The 20,432-nt window shown below is 40.2% G+C and overlaps 1 protein-coding gene across 2 annotated transcripts in view; it reads left to right on the top strand.

Annotated features, from left to right (window-relative positions):
- The window catches only part of LOC128615658 (thyroid hormone receptor beta), a 125,371-nt gene that overhangs the window by 83,444 nt on the left and 21,495 nt on the right, over positions 1 to 20,432 (top strand). For both annotated transcript variants that reach the window (XM_053637884.1, XM_053637885.1), the window contains exons 3-4: positions 5,229 to 5,271; positions 5,467 to 5,531. In XM_053637884.1, coding sequence (XP_053493859.1) covers positions 5,525 to 5,531 — 7 coding nt within the window. In that variant the 5' untranslated portion in view covers positions 5,229 to 5,271; positions 5,467 to 5,524. The remainder of the gene's footprint in view (positions 1 to 5,228; positions 5,272 to 5,466; positions 5,532 to 20,432) is intronic.

Here is a 20,432-nt window from a genome sequence, read left to right as displayed (position 1 = left end):
CTCACTTTCTCTTTTTCTCTCTCACTTTCTCTCTCTTTCTCTCTCTTTCTTTCTTTCTCTCTCTTTCTCTCTCTCTCTCTGCGCATGCGCGGCGGTGGAGTGAGCGTGGTGTGTAGAGCGCGTGCGAGTGGTTTGGCGTCTTGCCAAAGTTTTTCACGAGTTCGTCCTTTTTTTCTTGTATTTAATCTATTGAAGGTCTAGTTAGTAGGATAGCGGTGGTTAGTGAAAGTTAAGAGTGGGCGAAGGTGAGCGGGACGCCAGGTGTATACCGAGGAATGGAGAACAGGTGGTGGAGGTTCTGCTGGCGGTGGGAGAGCAGGTCGGGTGCGAGAACATCTACTCCGCCTCCCGAATGAACAAAGCGGTGGTGATCTTCCTAAAAAAAGAAATATTCGCCAACACGCTGTGCGAAAGTGGAATATTGCTAAAAGGTGACATGCTACACGTCACCCCTCTTTCTGCCCCTGCGACGCGGGTCGTTATTTCCAACGTGCCCCCCCTTCATTAAAGACGAGCTGATCATGAAGGAGCTGGCCCGCTTCGGAAAGTTCGCCGGCCCCATGACGGACATCCCGCTCGGCTGTAAGAACTCCGCGGTGAAACACGTCCTGTCTTTCCGGAGACAGGTTTATATGTTTATTAACAGCCGAGATCAAACACTGGACATAAACTTCAAGTGTAAACACGGCGACAGCAGCTACACCGTCTTCGCCACCACCGAACGCCTGAGGTGTTTTGGGTGTGGGGAGATCGGACATAAACGGCTGAGCTGCCCACGCAGAGCGGTGCAGCCGGGGAGCTCCGGGGGCGACACGGCCGGGGTACAGCAGCAACAGCGCGGAGACAGCCAGCAGGGGGGCACCGGAGAGCAGAAGCCTAGGGCAGAGAGGGGCAACGACACACCGAGGTCACAGCGAGAAGAGGTCAGTGAGGAACACACCACTGAAATAATCACAGCACCCAGTGCTAACACCGACACCTGCGTCCATACCTGCAGTAACACCGACACCCGCGCCCATACCAGCAATTACACCGACACCACAGACAGTCTTCACTCTAAGCCCTACACCGCTATCACCGGTGGAGACAGTGACCCCACACAACCGCAACAGAAGAACCTACAGGACAAGAACATCGAGAAGAATAAAACTAATTCGGAAATAATAAGGGAGAAGATGGACAAGGTGGAAGAATCGTCTAAACAAGCACAGCGTAATGTTGAGACGTTGGAGGACTTGGGCCCAGAGTGCAGTGAAGGAGCGGCAGGAGAGGAACCCCCCACAGACATGGAGGAGGAAAGGGTCACCCCAGAACAACCATGTACTTTCAACCGTCCAGAGCAACCTGAAGAGCTTTACACCGAAGAGCAGATCAACCGATTTCTAGAACTGACAAAAGGAAAACGGAACATTTTACTGACTAAGTTCTTCCCGGACAGGAGGATCTTCATTAAATCTGTACAACACACCATAGGCGTAATGTTGCCAAGGAGACGCTACAGATTGAGGAAATGGGCAGCAACCGCAAGAGAGGATTTGATGTGTTCTTGGAATGCATACGGATATGCTGACGATATACTGTTCTGACAAAGTGTTTTTTTTTTGGTGGGGTGGTTTCTGAGTTGGGAGGGGGGTCTGTGGGGGTTGTTTTTTCTTTTTTTCTTCCCTTCTTCTCTTTCTTCTCCTTCTTTCTCTTTTTGTAAAATGGGAAAAATGATTTTCAGAAGTGTAGATATGTAAATATACCAAAAAATTGAACCTAATAAAGGTGTCTTAAAAGTCAAAAGTCTCTCTCTCTCTCTCTCTTTCTTTCTCTCTCTCTCTTTCTTTCTCTCTCTCTCTTGCTTTCTCTTTATTTCTTTGTTTTGCTGGAAACTGAATCCCATTTGCCCCTTATTTATCTACTGTGATTATTAGAGACAAAAACAAGAAAAGGAGAATATACAAGAGAAAGAAAACCATCCATGCAATATGAGCACACACACACACACACACTTTTAATTTTTAGATGTGGTAGATTTGGTGCCTATAAGATATAAAAACATGCCCCCCCCCCCACACACACACACATTTGTGTGTGTGTTCTATTTGTAAGGTGTATTTCCATTAATCTGTGATCTGTGTGCTACTCGAGCTAAAATACTTTGCTGCGTCCATTATGGCAAGAGTATAGTGGAACTGAAACGCTGAAAACAAATAGCATAACATAAGAAGAGAGATAATAGTGAAAAGATAAGAGCAGAAGGAACTGAAAAATAAAGCACCTGTTTAACAGCGTGAATGCATTAGAAAAGGATTTCCTTCTCTTTCTGTCACTTTTCGTCCTTCCTCCTTTCCGTCTTTCACTTTGTGCATCTTTTCATTCTTCCTCTTTTACTCTCTCCCTCCTGTTCCTGGTTTCTTTCCTTTGTGGGTGTGTCTACTGTGTGGTGTGTGTGTGTGAAACTCTAGTGTGGAAGAGAGAAGAAAACACATCGGTGAAACGGTTCCACTTTGCTTTAATTCAATTTGAAGAGAAATGCAGCCGGTTTTTAATCTCTGGTGCTGGAAATGAAATAGGCCGGGGGTCAGGCCTGGTCATTACAGCCTCCGTGTTTGTCTCAGTTTGAGGCAGAAGAGAAAACAATGTAGGAATTTTCTGCGGTTCCGGACGGGTTTGGATGAGAGGATTTATACTCAGCAAAAAAAAAAAAGAGTACAATTTTGTAAAATCCTAATACTCTTTACAGATCTTTATTGGAAAGGGTTTAAACAATGTTTTCCGTTCTTCAGTGAACCATAAAGAATTAATGCACATGCACCCGTGGAACCGTCCTTAAGACATGAACAGTTTACAGGCGCCAGGCGATTACAGTCACAGTTACAATAAGTTAGGACACTAAAGAGACCTTTCTACTGACTCTGAAAAACACCAGAAGAAAGATGTCTAGGGTTCCTGAAATGAGTCAAAAGAAATGTCTAGAAATAGGTTTAATAATCTGCAATAATATGTTTCCTTAACTGTAATCTTATACTAGGAAATACTCCATAAATCTGACTATATTCAAGATGTTTTCACTTACTAAACGTGTGTGTGTGTGTGTGTGTGTGTGTGTGTGTGTCCTGGCTGAACTTGTACTCATTGGTCTGCAGGCAGGACCTTGTCCTCAGTGCCAGAAATGCGGCCTGTAACAACAGCAGGGCAGAGAGTTCAGCATCGGGGAAACAAACCAAACACTCTTTCTCTCTGCCTCATGACACTCCTCCGTGTCTGTTTGTCTGTCTCGGACTTTTCCTTATTTCCTCTCCTTTCTTTCTTTGCGTGTGCTCCTGTCCACGTCCATGCTCTCTCTCTCTCTCTCTCTCTCTCTCTCTCTCTCTCTCTCTCTCTCTCCTCTTGTCCATTTCCTACTTTCTCTTTTGTTCCTCTCTTGCGCATGTGCTGTATTCCTTCCCAATCTGTCACTTCTTTTGCTGTCATTTGTGTCATTTTTTTCTTCCTCTCTTGTTTTTCCCTTTTTTTTCTCCTTCTCCCTCTCTCTCTCCCTCGCTCTTTTCCACCGTCTACCCCCAGTTCCTGTCTTTCTCTTATTTCCTTTTTCTTCTCCTTCTCCTTGCATTCCTTCACACATTTCACTCTCTCTCTCTCTGTTATTTCTCACTCCCTATCTCTCTTCTCGTGATAGGTGACGCTGTATTATTATTATTTTTAAAAAATGTATTTATACAGACGCAATTTTATGATCCTTTTAATCACGGTTGCTTTAAAGTTTGACAAAGGGCAAATATTTATAATGCAGCACTTGTCACACATTTCTTCTTTAATATGTGCATCAGTCATGTTAAGCACCTTTTCTGCTTTTGTTTTTCACTTATTTTTCATTTGCTGCTAAGAATTGGGTCAGACAGAACATGAAGCCAAACATATTCATATTTATACCCTTATGAGGACATGAGGGACACCAGGATATAAAAAACATGCCCCCCCCCCCCACACACACACACACACAACACACACACATGCAGATGCAGATGTTTTTACAGTACACAGTTATATGTAGTATAGTGTGTGAGTTTCAGGCGAATGTGAAAGTTACTGTGTTTCCCATGGACGCAATCCTCTGCAGGAAGCAGTAATTATCACCTGTAGCCTCCTTTCAATCCGAAAGCATTAGCATGCATAACTCTAACATATCATTTGGAGCCGAAAGCACACGCGAGTGCCAGCGCCGGGTGCAACAGTTTACTGACAAGCCGTGAATGTTTACACTGGCAAAAGTGCCTGTGTGGTTGAGTCACTCTTTGTTCAGTTTTATAAAGTATAATAAAACAATAAGATGATTGAAGAACACCGTTCATGCCGTATCGTGGCCAAGATCCTGACCAATCGTTACAGGAAATGATCAAGGACAAGGTTGAGGATATCACGGAAACACTGGGTGCGAGCCCGGAATACACCATACACACACACGTTCACACAATCATTCACACCCAGGGTTAATTTATCTTAGCCAGTCCACTTGCTGCCATGTTCTTTGTTTGAGCAGCTAGAGGGAATTTATGCAGACACAGGCAGAACGTGTGAGATGATAAGCCAAGCTCGGGATCGAACCAGAGTGTCTGGAGCTGTGATGCAGCACCACTACTCACTCATTAAAAATGTTATGAATCTGAGCTTACATCGGTTACAGGGTCACTGTAAATAAGACAATGTTTTTCCAGTCTTCACACGCCCAGCTTTGGTGATCCTGTGCCCATTATAGCCTCAGATTCCTGTTCCTGGCTCACAGGGATGAGATGCTGAGATGCTTTTCTGCTCACCATGGTTGTCAAGAATGGTTATTTGAGTTACTGCAGACTTCCTGTCAGCTCAAAGCAGTCTGGCCATTCTCCTCTGATCTCTCTCCTCAGCAAGGCATTCCCACAGGATTACCAATCACTGGACGTTTTTTATTTTCTTCGCACCAATCCGTGTAAACTCTAGAGATTGTTGTGTGAGTTTCAAACTCAAACCGGCTCGTCCGATACCAACAGTTATGCCAGAGTCACTGAGCTCACATTTTTACTCCATTCTAATGGTTAAAATAAAATGAAAAAAAAATTTTATATAATGAATAATTTGATGCATTCTGCATGATTTTATGCGAGATGATTGGATGATTGCATGAATGGGTGGGTTTACTACAGTCTATAGTTTTCAGAGCTTCTCAACTGGCCTGTCCATTACTCTTTCTGATCTGTGTTTTACAGGCTACACTGGTGTGAACCTCATTGGAGAGGACCCAGATATCAGGTGGGCCAGATCACAAGCAGAGGTCGCACTGTATGAATCTGCTCTCTCAAACACAAAATTGTCTACTTTATCTCATGATTAGAAATACGACTTGTGATATTTGATTATCTGTCAATCTAATTCAGATTTAAACATTCACATCTATAATAGTTATGATTCCTGAGAGACCGTATCTTACTCTGTTTCGTTGATCAGATATCGAGGAGTCCGTAAGCAACGTGAGAACGATGTTTAGGCCCTGATACGGAGCAGTATGTCAGGTAAGCACTCCAATCTTCTTAGTCTAGTCCTCGGGGACTGTATGAAATGAAATGCAGTCCATAGAGTGGTTACGTTGAAGGCCTTGACACATGTCAGCATTTAATAGAGGTAGAACAGAGCTAAAAGGGTAGCCTCATGTATATCCCATAGTGCAGAGGTATTTAATTAATAGGGGTGTAACATGACATGCCGGTCACGATTCGAATCGATTCATGATACTGGATTCGATTCCGTTTAATTCTCCGAATAACTTGAACAAAACTTGAAGGACTGAAAAGACTCTTTTTAAAAAAAAAATTCTGAATCATAAACAATGCAAAACATTTTTTTCCTTTGTTAAAGTGCGTTAATAAATAAATTGCGACGAACAAAGATCCGTCCATCTTCTATACCGCTTATCCTTTTCAGGGTCACGGGGAAACCTGGAGCCTATCCCAGGGCGTATCGGGCACAAGGCGGGGTACACCCTGGACAGGGTGCCAGTCCATCGCAGGGCACACAATCACACACACATTAATACACTACAGACACTTTGGACATGCCAATCAGCCTACCATGCTGGGGGAGGAAACCCCCGCAGCACGATGGAGAGCATGCAAACTCCGCACACACAGGGCCGCGGTGGGACTCGAACCCCCGACCCTGGAGGTGTGAGGCGAACGTGCTAATCACTAAGCCACCATGCGCACGAACAAAGATTTAATATTTCAAACAAATTAATACAGGTTTGTCATATCTTAAAAAATAAGTAAATAAATGTATGAATCCTCTGAATCTGATCGATTGAAACATACGATGGAGCCCCGTAGCAGCGCCTGAGTTGTCGTTTTATCCAGAAATAAAGCTCCAAAGTCGGCTAAAATGCCCGTCTTCTGCGGCTGGGCGGTGTAGATAAAATTCTTTGCTTGGAGAAGCAATGAAAAGTTCTGAATGGAGATAACAGTTACCTTTTAGTGATTAGTTCACTAATGGCTGAAACAGTTTTGACTCGAGCCATGGACTCTGAACAGGTGAGACGTCTGATTTGAACTCGAAGGAAAGACTTTTCTACAGTCGTCGGTAAACATTCTGTTAATCCAAGCCATGTCATCACTTCACTAATCAAGACGAGAGAGGGGAACTCTTTTCTCAACGAGCTGCCTCTAGCTAAATAATTTACATAAATCCATGCATTGAACAAACTGGAGTTGCTAAACTACGGCAGCTTTTTTCATTTGTCTGATTTGATTTTCATTTATTTCACTGATTAAGCTGTTGACTTATGATTCATGTATTTCCCTAAAAGCACAGTACAGGCACTCTCTGCACTGAGAATGAGGAATGTACAGTAAATCACTGACTGGTCCTGCAGTTAATATTTGTGAAAAGGATTTCCTGTCCCGGTTCAGTAAAAGCTGTGTTTCACACACACACACACACACACACACACACACACACACACAACATTATCCACTGGCAGTATTTTGGATAATTACTGGTTTTACATTCCTGCTTTGATGATCTCTTCTACTTATTTCATTGTTTCTAGCTACAGGGCTTAATGGCATGGTTTAGATTCAGTTTGTAATCTTAATTCTCACCACTTAGCCAAACAAATACACTAATACGCAACATCCCACACGCAACACACTACCTGCAATTACAGCTAAATACACCGCTTTTGGTGAATTAGCCATTCTCAAATGTGGCTAAAGGCCACTTTCTTAAAGAAACACACACTGACACACTGCGGCTTTTGATCACTCATTCTGTGGTGTACGTGATGATGGTTTTGGGCTGCACTTAGCGGCTGAATTTTATTACGACTCTGTGCGATCATTCTCACCGCATGATTTGGATGACGGTGTGTGTAACGCAGGCTCAGTGACAAAGAAAGGAAATGAGTGAAGCTAGTCATCTCCTTATGCCTTGTAGGCTGACGGTGATATTCGATAGGAGGAAAATCTAAAGTCTATCAGGGGTTCGGCATTGAGACTATTAAGGTTGAGCAATGTGTTCTATGAGCAAACTATTACGCAAACACATTTACAGGGAGCTGCATTTGGGATTTCCAAACTGAAGCGTTTAAAGTCTGGAATGCTTGAGACCAAACATAATACACCGGAAATTGAACTCTTTTGTTCATACCAAGAAACTTATCGTTCTGTCGTTTTGTGCCGTTTGTACCTTGATTAGACAACGTGTGCTTAGTATTGTCTACTTTTAGTTGCTCCTAAAAGCCCTAAAGGCATGCTAAAGTAAATAAAATCCGCCTTGTCCTTGTGAATTATACCCACGACTGTATTTCACATGCGTGTTCTCAGACACTGCTGATGATATGATATGAATGGGGTTGAAAAACCTCAGGAGATTAAGGCTACGTCTACATCTTTTTCTCTACGCATTGCGTCCCCACCGAGACGGCGTTTTTGTCCAGCGAAAACGGAGCTTTTCGAGAGCGCTCTGCCAAGTGGATACGTCTGAAAACGCCGCTTTCGCGTTGTAGTGTAGACCGAGATAATGGAGATATCCAAAAACAACGACATATTTTTTTGTGACGTGGTCAAACAAGATGGAGGACGATGTTGTACTGCAGTTGTCGTGTCTGCTGTCCAGTTTGATAGCGTTGTTAGAGATTAATGTCACTTTATACAAGGTTCAGATTGCATTTTTTAAATAAACGCCTGAGGGAAATGACGTAGGCCGAAGCTTCTTACGTTTTTTCTTCTACGCACGCTCAGTATAGGCGTGAGCGTTTTCAGACGTTTCGGTGCAGACGAGCGATGTTTGGAAAATGTTCGAAAACGCCAGTGTAGACGGAGAGCGTTTTAAGGCAGAAAATGCAGTTTTCCGGATTAATGTAGACGTAACCTAATCTAGGTAGTGTTTCTCTATGTGATCACCTCACGTGCCACTGGTCGGCTGCATGATTCTTCTGTCTGGGCTGGAAAGAAATCAGCGCCAGCATTGCTTCTTCATACCATTCTGGTATATTATCACGACCACCGGTGATGTTGTTGCGCTTGGGTCCACAAAAGTACAAAATAATCTCTTAAAGCAGCAAATAATCTGTGGATGATTGATCTTAGATTGATAATGATTGAGTCTTTATTGATCACATATACATATGCACAGTGAAATTCTTTTCTTCGCATACCCCAGCATGGTAGGAGGTTGGGGTCAGAGTGCAGGGTCAGCCATGATACAGCGCCCCCTGGAGCAGAGAGGGTTAAGGGCCTTGCTCAAGGACCCGACAGTGCCAGCTTGGCAGTGCTGGGGCTTGAACCCCCGACCTTCTGATCAGTAACCTTAACTGTCAAGTCACCACTGCCCTTGATAATGATCGTATATCTTTATCGTCTGTAGACAGGAGGGTGTGGCCTACTCACGCTACGCTAGTCCGTTGATACAATACCTCTCTGACATTATTTTTTTCTCTCTCTCTCCTTCCTGTCTGCGCTCTCGTTTTCTGCACTTTACTGTAATGAAGTAGATTTGTTTTTAGAGAAAGCAGACAAACGCACCCCCGCTAGTAATACAAGATCATGCAGAGTGGTGCAGTAATTCTGTCCTTCTCAGTTTCTCTTTCTATTTAAAGTGAGATCACTTAAAGCAGATAAAGTGAGATCTATTTAAAGCAGATCTCTCTCTCTCTCTCTCTCTCTCTCTCTCTCTCTCTCTTTCTGTCTCACACACACACACTCTGGCATACTCTTTCCTTCCTTTCCTCTTTCTCACTCTGCTCTCTGGAGTGTCCATCATGGTCAGCAACTTATGAGTGGAAAAATACAGTGTGTCTGTTTAGAGAGAGAGAGAGAGAGAGTGAGAGAATCACAGTGTTTCTCATGGATACATTTTATGTAACAAATTCATGTTGCATAGATCTCATTACCATGCCTAATAAAAGGCTCTTACAGTGAGAACTTTTGTGAACGTAACTGATGTGGTTTCCATTAAAAGCATTAGAGGAGTCTTGGAGTCGTTCTTCCCACAGCAAATTAAAATCTGTGCTGTTTCAGACAGAGATAACAAGACTAGAGAAAATTTACTACTACAGACATTTTAATAGTTAGATTCTTCTGATTAAAAAAAAAAAAGACCCAGCGATCACATTTTTTCCCCCCATTAAAATATGCCGGAGGTACAAGTGTTATTGGGAAAGAGATGGATTGTTGTGTAATGATGAGCTTTCGCCATCATATGACTGAGCGTTTGCTGAGTGAAGTATTACTCTAGTGGGCTCCAGTAGTAGTAGTTCATAACTTATTCGCAGAGGCCAGCACTGCTCATGTCTGGAAATCATTATGCTTTTTATGGACGGAAAAAAACCCACTGACCTTTTTTATGAGGTTTCGGGTACTTTTTTTTTTTTTTTTTTTTTTAAGCAGGAATTCACCACTAGAGGGGGTTAGAAGAACAAAGTGGCTCTGCTTTATTAACTGAGACCACTGAGGGGAGGAGATCATCAGCAGGTTTTAGGACAAGGTCCATTGTGCAGCAGTATCAAATTCATACATTCTTGGTACGGATTTATTTTATGAAAATAATTCAAGTAAATATTAGGGTCATTATTTCAATGTGTACAAAATATTTTGGCAATTTATTGGATCCGTAGAGATATTTTTTATTCCTGATTTTTTTTATTTACACTCACAGAATGCAGCTGACATCATTTGCAAGCTGGCTTGTCGTTAGAGGTATCGACATTTCACTTTTGGATTACATTCAAGTGACAAGCCGATAACTGATAGATAAAAAGAAAGAGAAAACACGGACCCCGCTTTGAGAGACAGTGGGATAAAGAAGAGCAGGTTACTGACGATTGAATGGAAAAGAAGTATTTTTGAAAGTGCTAAGCAGGTCTGAAAGCCTCTGATGAACACTCGGTAATCACACGCTGATGAGGAGATACTTATTTATTTCTTTAATTCAGAAAGGAGGATTTACTGCGAACGGGTTCTGAAACCGGCAAAGATTTCAAGAAGGGCATTTAGTGAACGTTAAGAACCCTTTAAACGTGGGGCCACTTCTAAAACTTCTAAAACATGCAGTTGTGCTCATAAGTTTACATACCCCTTGCAGAATCGGAGGGATAAGATAAAATAAGAGGGATCGTAAAAACTGCATGTAGTTTTTTATTTAGTTCTGTCCTGAATAATCTATTTCACATAACAGATGTTTACATCTAGTTCACAAGACACAGTAATAACTAAATTTACACAAATGAACCAGTTCAAAAGTTTACATACGCTCGATTATTCATACTGTGTGTCGTTACCTGGAGGATCAACGACTGTGATAGTTGTTCATGAGTCCCTTGTTTGTCCTGAGCAGTCAAACTGCTTGAAATAAACAAAATGCAATTTTTAATATCCCCCTTATTATTATTTTTAATTCTTAACATTTTGCAGATTCTGTAAAGGGTGTGTAAATTTATGAGCACAACTCTATCAGCCACACAGAATGAAATATATATATATATATATATATATATATATATATATATATATATATATATATATATATATATATATATATCTTACTTGTGTCAGGGATCCCGTGTTGCAGAAAGCATAAAAAGAGATTCAGACAGAAATGTATTTTGGCTTCAGGTTTTCTATCGCTTCCAGCAGTGCTTTCAACTGAAATGGAATACAGCAAGCTCATTACATGGTGCAAGAGGGCCTTGAAGTTGCTCATACGAACGCCAGTAAAGTGTAAATAAACGTTAATGTGAATATATAAATATGAGGAATAATTTGGGAAGATCCACAAAAAGGTTAAAGCGAGATGACATCCTTCTTGCCTTGAAGGATGGGACAGTTAGAGTGTTTTTAGTAATTATAGTGTTTTGGAACAGAAAGAATATGCACAAGTTGGAAAACGTTACAGCAGTAAGTACGGCCATGATGAGAAATGTAACTGAAACGATTGTAGAGTGTCAGGATGGTTGAAAGAAAAATAAAGAAAGATCAAAAGAGTTCAGAATACACTCACCGGCCTCTTTAATAGGAACACTTGTACACCTGCCCATTCATGCAATTATTATTATTATTATTATTATTATTATTTTATTATAAAATCTTGCAGATAGATGGCTTCAGCTAATGTTCACATCAAACATCAGAATGAGAAAAAAAATGAGATGTCAGTGACTTTAACCATGGCATTGGTTGTTTGTGCCAGACATTTGAGAAACTGCTGATTTGCTGAGATTTTCACACAGAACAGTCTCTAGAGTTTACACAGAGAGGTGTGACAAACAAAAAACATCCAGCGAGCGGCAGTCCTGTGGGCAGAAAAGCCTTGTTGATGCGCGATATCAGAGGAGAATTCCTGACCAGATGTCTACAGTAACGTAACTAAACACCGTGGTGAGCAGAAAAGCATCTCAGAACACACAACAATGCTGAACCTTGAGATGGATGAGCTACAACAGCAGACGGCCACATCGGCTTCCGTTCCTGTCAGCCAAGATCAGGAATCTGACGCTACAGCAGGAACACCATCATCAAAACCATTTCAAATGTCTACTGGTTTCACTTCTGACAACCTCAGAAGCTTGTAGCTGATGAAGGACTTTTGTCAGAAGCGTCTTGGAAACTTTGCGTACAACAATGAACTTCTACACTGCGGTAACTTTCTGGATTCTTTGAATTCTTTCTCAGAATTGTATAGCTGAGTAATTAAAGGGGAAAAAAACTAAACAAAAACAGCATCCTTGAAACATTCTGTAATCCTCTAGAATTGAAATGGAGTGAGGAACACCATCCATGGAGCCTGGAGCCTATCCCAGGGAACTCTGGGCACAACCCAACCCATCGCAGGGCACAATCACACACACTAACACACCCATTCACACACTACGGACAACTTAGAGATGCCAATCAGCCTAAAACCCATGTCTTTGGACTGGGGAGGAAACCGGACTACCCAGAGGAAACCCCCGAAGCACGGGGAGAACATTCAATTCAATTCAGTTTTATTTGTATAGCACTTTTCACAACAGTCATTGTCTCAAAGCAGCTTTACAGAAACATATAAAACACAGGATACAGATTTTAAGTGTGTGAATTTATCCCTATTGAGCGAGCCGGTGGTGACGGTGGTGAGGAAAAACTCCCAAAGATGTTAAGAGGAAGAAACCTTGAGAGGAACCAGACTCAGAAGGGAACCCATCACCATCTGGGTAACAACGGATAGTGTGAAAGTAAAGGAAAGTTCATTATGGTTTTAACATGAAGTCTTTGTTGAACTAGTCCACTGTTCACTAAAGGAGACCCGATTGCAAAACTGCATGTGGTAATCAGTCCCAAGGCCATAGCAGCAACCGTAGTCCCAGCAACCACAGAGAGAATGTCCATGTGGAATTGAGGTCCAAAACCATTTCCATGGTACTTCAAGCGGTACCATCCTCAGCAGTCTCCAGGCTGTAACCTCCAGCTGATGAGAGCTCCATCCATAGATAGGACATCCGAACATCCTAGCATGCAAACTCCGCACAGACAGGGTGGAGGCAGAAAACAAACCCCCAACCCCGGAGGTGCGAGGCAAACGTACTAAACACTAAGCCACCGCGCCCCCCGTGATGAACACCGTTCTTCCAAAAGATTTTTCCTCAGTTGGCGTTGTAGTGTTAGCGATGGCGGTCGAGACACTGTCTAAAAGATTGGGTTGGGCTGAGATCTGGTGACTGTGAAGGCCATAGCATGCCATTTCTGTCATTTTCATCCTCAGCAAACTCGTCCCTGTGAATGGGGGCGGGGTCGTCCTGGTAGAAATCGTTCAGCATTGGATAAAGGTGATCAGTCAGACGAACTTATTCATTTGCAGTCATGCTTCCCTACAAGAGGAAAAGTGTATCCGCACCACGACAGCAACATTAATAACAGTGTAACAGAGTCACCCATCTGTATATGCCTGATGCTAAACCACCATGAACTCTAAAACCACATCACTGTGTGTGTATTTATTATTACTCAAGCCAGGAGGTTTCACTCTGAGTCCCGACACATGGTGCCTGACTGTTACAGCGACGTCTTGCCTTCCTGAGCGGTTTATTTTGTTAATAATGTTCTTGTTTCAGCCACAAGTTTAGTTTCACTTGGCTGTTCGGAGACATTTTATGAAGACTCAAATAACAGCCAAGCAGCCAGCTAACTCTCACCAGCTACGCTAAAAACAACAAATTTACAACGAAATTACATTTCCGTTTCCCAATCCCAAGTTCTGCACATGTCAAAATATAGAGGTTATGAAAAATATTGTGGATAGCCCTCAAATCAGATTCATAGCCATGGCTGGCAAGTAGCCTGTTTATAAAATCATATTCTAAATGCAAACGGTATTTATGATCAGTCCTCGTGAAGTGACGCGGAGTCCAGTTAGTTCAAGGATTTTTGTTGTTGCTGGAAAGCACGAAGCTAAAAATCCCACTCTGCTACATATTTATGTCACAATACACCATGATAATCAGTTTAACTGCACTTCTATTGAATAATGTAGACTAATCCTAAAATGCTTGAGAAATATTCTCAAGAGAAGCAATCAGAGGCCATTTTGAGGCTGAATTCATTTTGAAATAGTCTTGATGAAATGATTTTTGCCCTTACAATATAATTATCTGCCATTGCAAGTACTGACAAATAGCCTGCAGCCTTGTAACTTGTAGAATTATTTATTTATTTGCTAGTTTAATTATGTATTTATGTATTCATTCATTATGTATTCATTTATTCATACGTTCATTGTGCGTTTATTTGGTTGTTTGATTGTTTGTTTGCTTTGGTTCATTCATTAGTTTATTTATCCATGTATTTGTTTATTCGTTCAACCATTCATTTGTTTGTTTATCCATTTATGTATGTATTTATTTATTTATTATTCAGTGGTTTGTTTGTTGCTTTTGTTCACTAATATGTGTATGTATCTATCTATTTGTTTATTAATTTAGCTGTTTGTTTTGTTTGTTGCTTTTATTTATTTATTTATTTATTTATTTATTTATTACATAGCTATTATTAAGCTATTTCCTTAATATTTGTTTAATATGTGGTGGAAATCATGAGATAAATCCAGTTGTACTGTCATATCTGACCACAAATGGCTTTAAGCCTATATTTTTATTCGGCAAATTGTGTCCGAAGTTACGTTTGATGTTAGGGCTTGGGGAAGGTTTTGCGCTTGTCGCTTTTCTTATGACCTAATTACTAAGAAGTGTGGTTAAAGGATGTGGTTGTTTATTCATTGCTTTAACTTTAGTGCTATTTTTATCTTATATGTAATATATAATATTAGTTATGTGATAATATTTTATATTAGTGTGTGAGATTGAATAGTGGAGCCGGTATTACAGTACTGCTCCTCAACGGGAGCACTTTTTTGGGGTTATGGTGTGGATTTTGCCGCACCAGGTGGGACATGAGCTCTTTCCATCCAAGTATAACCTGAGTGCTGAGCAGAGGTCTAGTTTTCTTGCTGAAGAGTGGTGGGTTTGTTCTGCTCGGGTCCCTCAGTCGTCTCAGCCGCTCAGAGCAATGTGCTGTGTCATATAAGTATAAAAGTGTATATAATAAGTAAGCATAAGTACTATGTGTGTGTGTGTGTGTGTGTGTGTGTGTGTGTGTGTGTGTGTGTGTGCAACGAAATGAAAATTCTTGGCCGAAGCCGAAACCGAATAGAATGACAAACTTGGCCGAAGGCCGAAGGCCGAATACCGAACACATTTTTTGCGTTTTTTCCATTTATTTTGCCATTTTTTTCACCATTGCATAAATTAAATAGTCAAAATGTGCTTTTTACTATTTTGTCTTGCTTTTCAAACAATTTCAAAATAGTTATTTAACACTGAACATTTTTTTCATTCCAGCAGGCATAGCCTACCAACAAGCACAATATAACTTTAAATAAATAAATGAGTAAAATAAGAATATTTTGATCTTTGAGCCCCCCTTGAATAGCCGATGTTAGTCTATAACTGACTGCTGAAAGAATGTAACACTCTGTAGCCTACAACAAAAAAGTGCATTGACAAGAGTGCAAAAAAGTGGATGGACCCACAACAAATGAATAATTGTCCTAGACATATGCCTACTTCTTTAACGGCCATTCTTACATCTTTCTCTGACACTTTAAAATGCTTCCACACTGCCGACATGTTTGCTGCAATTAAAGATTTTTGATTATTCATTTTTGAAGTTTATTTCTAGCACTAAGATACAGATACTACTAAAAGGCAGGATCAGGGTGTCTGGTGTGTGTGTGTGTGTGTGTGTGTGTGTGTGTGTGTGTATGTGTGTGTGTATGTATGTGTGTATATGAGGCTTATACCATAAGTAACACATGCAAATTTGAAGAAAAATGTTTTTTGTCAGTTTTAGTCAGTTTTCCAGAAGTTTCCCATCTACAATGAAACATCCCAGGGGCCGGGGGCACTTTGCAGCCTAAAACGATGGAAAACAGTATTCTGAGCATGCACAGTGGGTGTCTGACACCGTTATGTCATTTCCACCAGGAACATAAAGTATGCTTTCTTGCACACTCCTGGCTTTGCTTGTATACTATATACAGCAGTCAATTAAAACACCTAATACAGAAAACAGCATGGCCATCTTGAGATAATCGCGATCACATGACAATCATACATAAGTTACGTTTTTGGTATTCGAGACTCCATTTTATTCTGGACTTCAGTGAGAAAATGAGTTAGATCACACTATTCGATGTTAGTGTGAACTAGCATGCAAGGTGTGTGTAACAGGAAGTGACTAGGATGAGTAGGATCATGACAGCGTTCTTGTGTGTGCAGTATTGACACACCAGAGCAAACCAGTGTGATGTTTGTAAACACGACTGCCATCTGCTCCCAATAGAGACACGGATGTCCTTCATCCACGTGTTTTTTGTTTTATTGGACTAGACAAGTCCTGCTCTTACAGAACTCCAGTACGGTGTTCATTGTGCCAAGGTTTCAGAGTCGAATGCCACGTTAGTCTACACAAACCATTTGTTTTCTCACACATTAAGCTTTTAGAGCAGAAAAGCACCTGTTCTTTGGAGGTTTCAATATTTCACTACCACACACTCACATTCTCAGCAGCCATGTTTCCATCCACATATTTTTATGCGTATTTTGGGATATCGCTTAAAAATAAAAATAAAAACCCCACTGGATGGAAACATCAGATCTAAAATCTTCAAAATGCACATAAAAAACACTCACTTTTTGTATTCGATAAGAAGACATGCACATAATCTATTATGGAAACACATTTACTGGATAAATTCCTCGATGCACATCAAAAAAGTCATGTTTTTTGCGTCAACAAACCATGTGATTGGATAATTGGCTCAGAAAAGTAAAAATGAAGCAATGGCAGTGTGTTTTTCTGTGGGAACTGGGGCATGGTGGGTCGCATACCTGGACTAACCAGCGGACCAATCTCGTTACACAGCATCTTAAATGTTGTTTTGGTCATTGTGTAATGCTTGAGCGCAAGTCATTTATTCTACTGGAAAAAAGAGCCACAGTGGCTTCCCCGGTTGCAACAATTTCCATTTGTATTGATGTTTCGTGCCAGTTTCCCCGGAAGTGACCGATTTTGTTCTCTTGAACACATGGGATGGAAATGGTCCTTAATTTGCAAATTTTTTCCCCAGTTTTTTGCATAAGTTAAATTCGCAACATGGATGAAAACATACGCTGTATATCAGCATATATGCACATATATACATGAACGGCCTTCAGGTGTTTCAAAAAAAGACGACATTGGTTTACACTGTAAACAATTGCTGTCATTTTTATAGCAAAATTTGCCAATAGCGTTCCGTATGACGATTTTACAATAAATTGCCGTGATACTGTAACGCATTCTGAGACCTTTTAATCATTTCCAGTAAATTACAGCAATCTGGCTTTTCCTGAAGAAGTATTGCTCAGTCATCTTTAAATGCTTTTGTCTCGTTTGCATCGATGGACATACTTTTTTTTACAATGAGATACATAGTATGAGATACAGTAAAATATAATTACATAGGCTTGATTAATGACTTTATTGTATGCTTTTTTTTAAAAAATTAATGCTACAACTAATGGTAGTTGAATTATATTTAGATGTGAGGTAAAGTTAATTTTCAACTTTATTTCTTCAACTTTTTTTTTGCAGTGATGACAGTTTTATAGTTAAAAGCTACTTTTTATAGCGTGTGAATGGCCACTAACAAAATATTAAATTGATTATTGAGAAAACCCAATTAGCTGGCAAACCAAAAACATCACAAAGGTAGGCTAGTTAAAGCAAGCTGGTTAAAAATGGATTTAAAAGACAAACAAAAAAAAAACTTGAAAGTGGCACTGAAAATGTCAGTGCTACCTCAATGTTGTCATTAAAAAAAGCACTGTATGACACTTTAATAGATTGATGTGTCAATTCACTTGAAATTAAAATGCAGGATTTGTGTGTGCCAGCTAAAAGGCATTTGGTTATATAACATCGCAAACAGCAAATAAACCTGTGCAAATAGAATAACCTGACTGGCTGGTGAGTCGGAGAGACAAATTATTTTCTAATTCAAATCAACTAACGGGAGACTCACGTAAGGACCTGAGAGACGTAGCACAGACTTTGCTTGTACGTCTTGAAGAACAAAGGCTGGTTAGATAAAAGTCCATCAGTAATGTGGGATTTTTTTGGCATTAATTCTTGTGCATGGACTCAATATCCCCCACTCCACTCATTTTAAGTGTTGGATCAGAGGTAATATATTTCTCGCAATTAGAGAAGATTAAATACACCTTCAGAGACACAAAAAAAGAGGCCAATCCTTATAACATAGATTTATGAGTGGATAACACTAGCCAGATGCAATAGCACACCACGTTTACATGGGTACAATAATAATAATAATAATAATAATAATAATATGTTTCATTTATATAGCGCCTTTCCAGAGCTCAAGGACGCTATACAATAGTAATACAATGATGCATATAAGATGAACAATCATGGACAAACATAAAATGTGAAACACAATGAGCAATCAAACACAGAAAATGAAACACACAAACAAGTATCAAGTATCCACAATGTCTCTGTCTGGAGCTTTACACTGAACGTTGAAGATATTAAACATTAACCAAAAAAAAAAAGACATTAACAGAAGCAAAATATAGTATTTAATTTCTTGTCACCATTATACACTTTACGTGGCTGCTACTGCAATAACTGCTATGTCCATATTTGGTATAAGCTAATCTGCTGAATACTCAGTCATAGCATGTTATGTTTACATTGATACCATTTTTAAATTATGTTGTTACTCTTTGGTACCTATCTTCTGCACTACCTGTTATATCGGACACTTCCACACTAGAACTGTGTATTGATCGGCGCTACACTGTCACTTACTGTGCCTATTGTCCTGTTTTAGTGGTATTGTACTATCCTGTGTCGTTAGCACACGTCTGCACGTAGAAATGTGGTCAGTGTGTTGTTTTATGTAGTACCGTGGTCCTGTTTCGTTTCACTGTGTACTGTACCACTGTATGGATGGAATGACAATAAAGTGAACTTGAACGTGAAGTTGAACTTGACGTGATGAGCTAATTTTACCACCCAAAGGTGGTCCGTGAAACAAGTTAGTTCCTTATATTACTCACGTTATAGCAGCTATAAGCAGTCGTTCCCTCACCAGTCCCTTGTTTAGCTCTCTCTTGGAAGTTAATAAGGCAAAAAAAATGCACTTGTTTATTATTAGGCTCCGATTACATGGAGTCCTTTTGAACTAGCTGTTACTATAGAAATGAGAACATATCAGAATGAGTGCGTTAAAATAAACCTATGGTTTTTACACCTTCTGACCAATCGGATTTGAGAATTGAACAGTGCTGTGGTTTAATAATATTTCACATCCATGATATTGTTATGGTGGGTGATGTGAACCATTTTCATTACCGCTGTTTCCGAGGAGCCTGTCTATTTAGGCAGCATTTTGTCTGTCCTATTATTATAGCCAAATATAAAAGAGACACTGTTTGCCAAATGCAACAAGAATCTATTTACATGCTATTCGACAGCAACTAAACATAACAGCAAAAATATGAATGCCCTGTTATTGCTTAATTTTCATTTTTAATCACTTTATTAATAAAAGAAAATATTTTTTATGTTACTTAAATCTCTACCGGTCAGATCGTATATGTGTTGTTGGACAAATCTGTTACCTGTTTTTCTTCTAGAGGCCCCAAATCTGCTATTGCATCGTTGACGTGTAACCGTTACATGCGATGTAATCCAAATTAAGCCCTGATTCACCAACAGTATGGTCCCCATTGTCCTAAGTTGTTTTAAACCTCTTTGGTGCATTTGTCATTAGCATGGTTGATGATAGGTATGCTTTTTAGGAAACAATAAGCAGATTGCAAATTGCTTAGTCTTCTATGAGGCACCAACTTATAAAGAGATAAAAAATGCTGTTTTCCTTCATTAAAAGACTTCCCAGAATCTGATTTATAAGCCAGCTGGGAGCTGACTCACACAAAATCTGCTTCACCATTTGGTTGTGATCATATGCAATACTGCTTGCATTTGTGTTTGTACGTGTACATGCTTCAGGCATGACGTTATTACTATTAAGATTGATTTAAATGAAAGAAGTATGTTGAATTGAACTTACACATAGGAAGTGCTTATCCCTGACTTTTTTGACCTCAGATTTTTAATAAAGCTTTGTCTTCTAGAGATAAGTGACAGACATTCAAATATGCCCTCTCAAAGAATAAACAAAAGCTTTATCAGCTTCAGAATGGCATATTATACATAAAATGTTCATATATGCTATATAACTAAACGCCACCTGGTCTGACGTCTCTCATCAACAAGATATTTCTGTCCACAGGATGTTTTTTTCCCCCTCATAATTCT

The sequence above is a fragment of the Ictalurus furcatus genome, chromosome 12 (assembly GCF_023375685.1).
Source record: "Ictalurus furcatus strain D&B chromosome 12, Billie_1.0, whole genome shotgun sequence".
Classification (NCBI taxonomy): domain Eukaryota; kingdom Metazoa; phylum Chordata; class Actinopteri; order Siluriformes; family Ictaluridae; genus Ictalurus; species Ictalurus furcatus.
The sequence above is the reverse complement of the archived record's forward strand: the minus strand, read 5'-3'. Positions and strand labels throughout refer to the sequence as shown.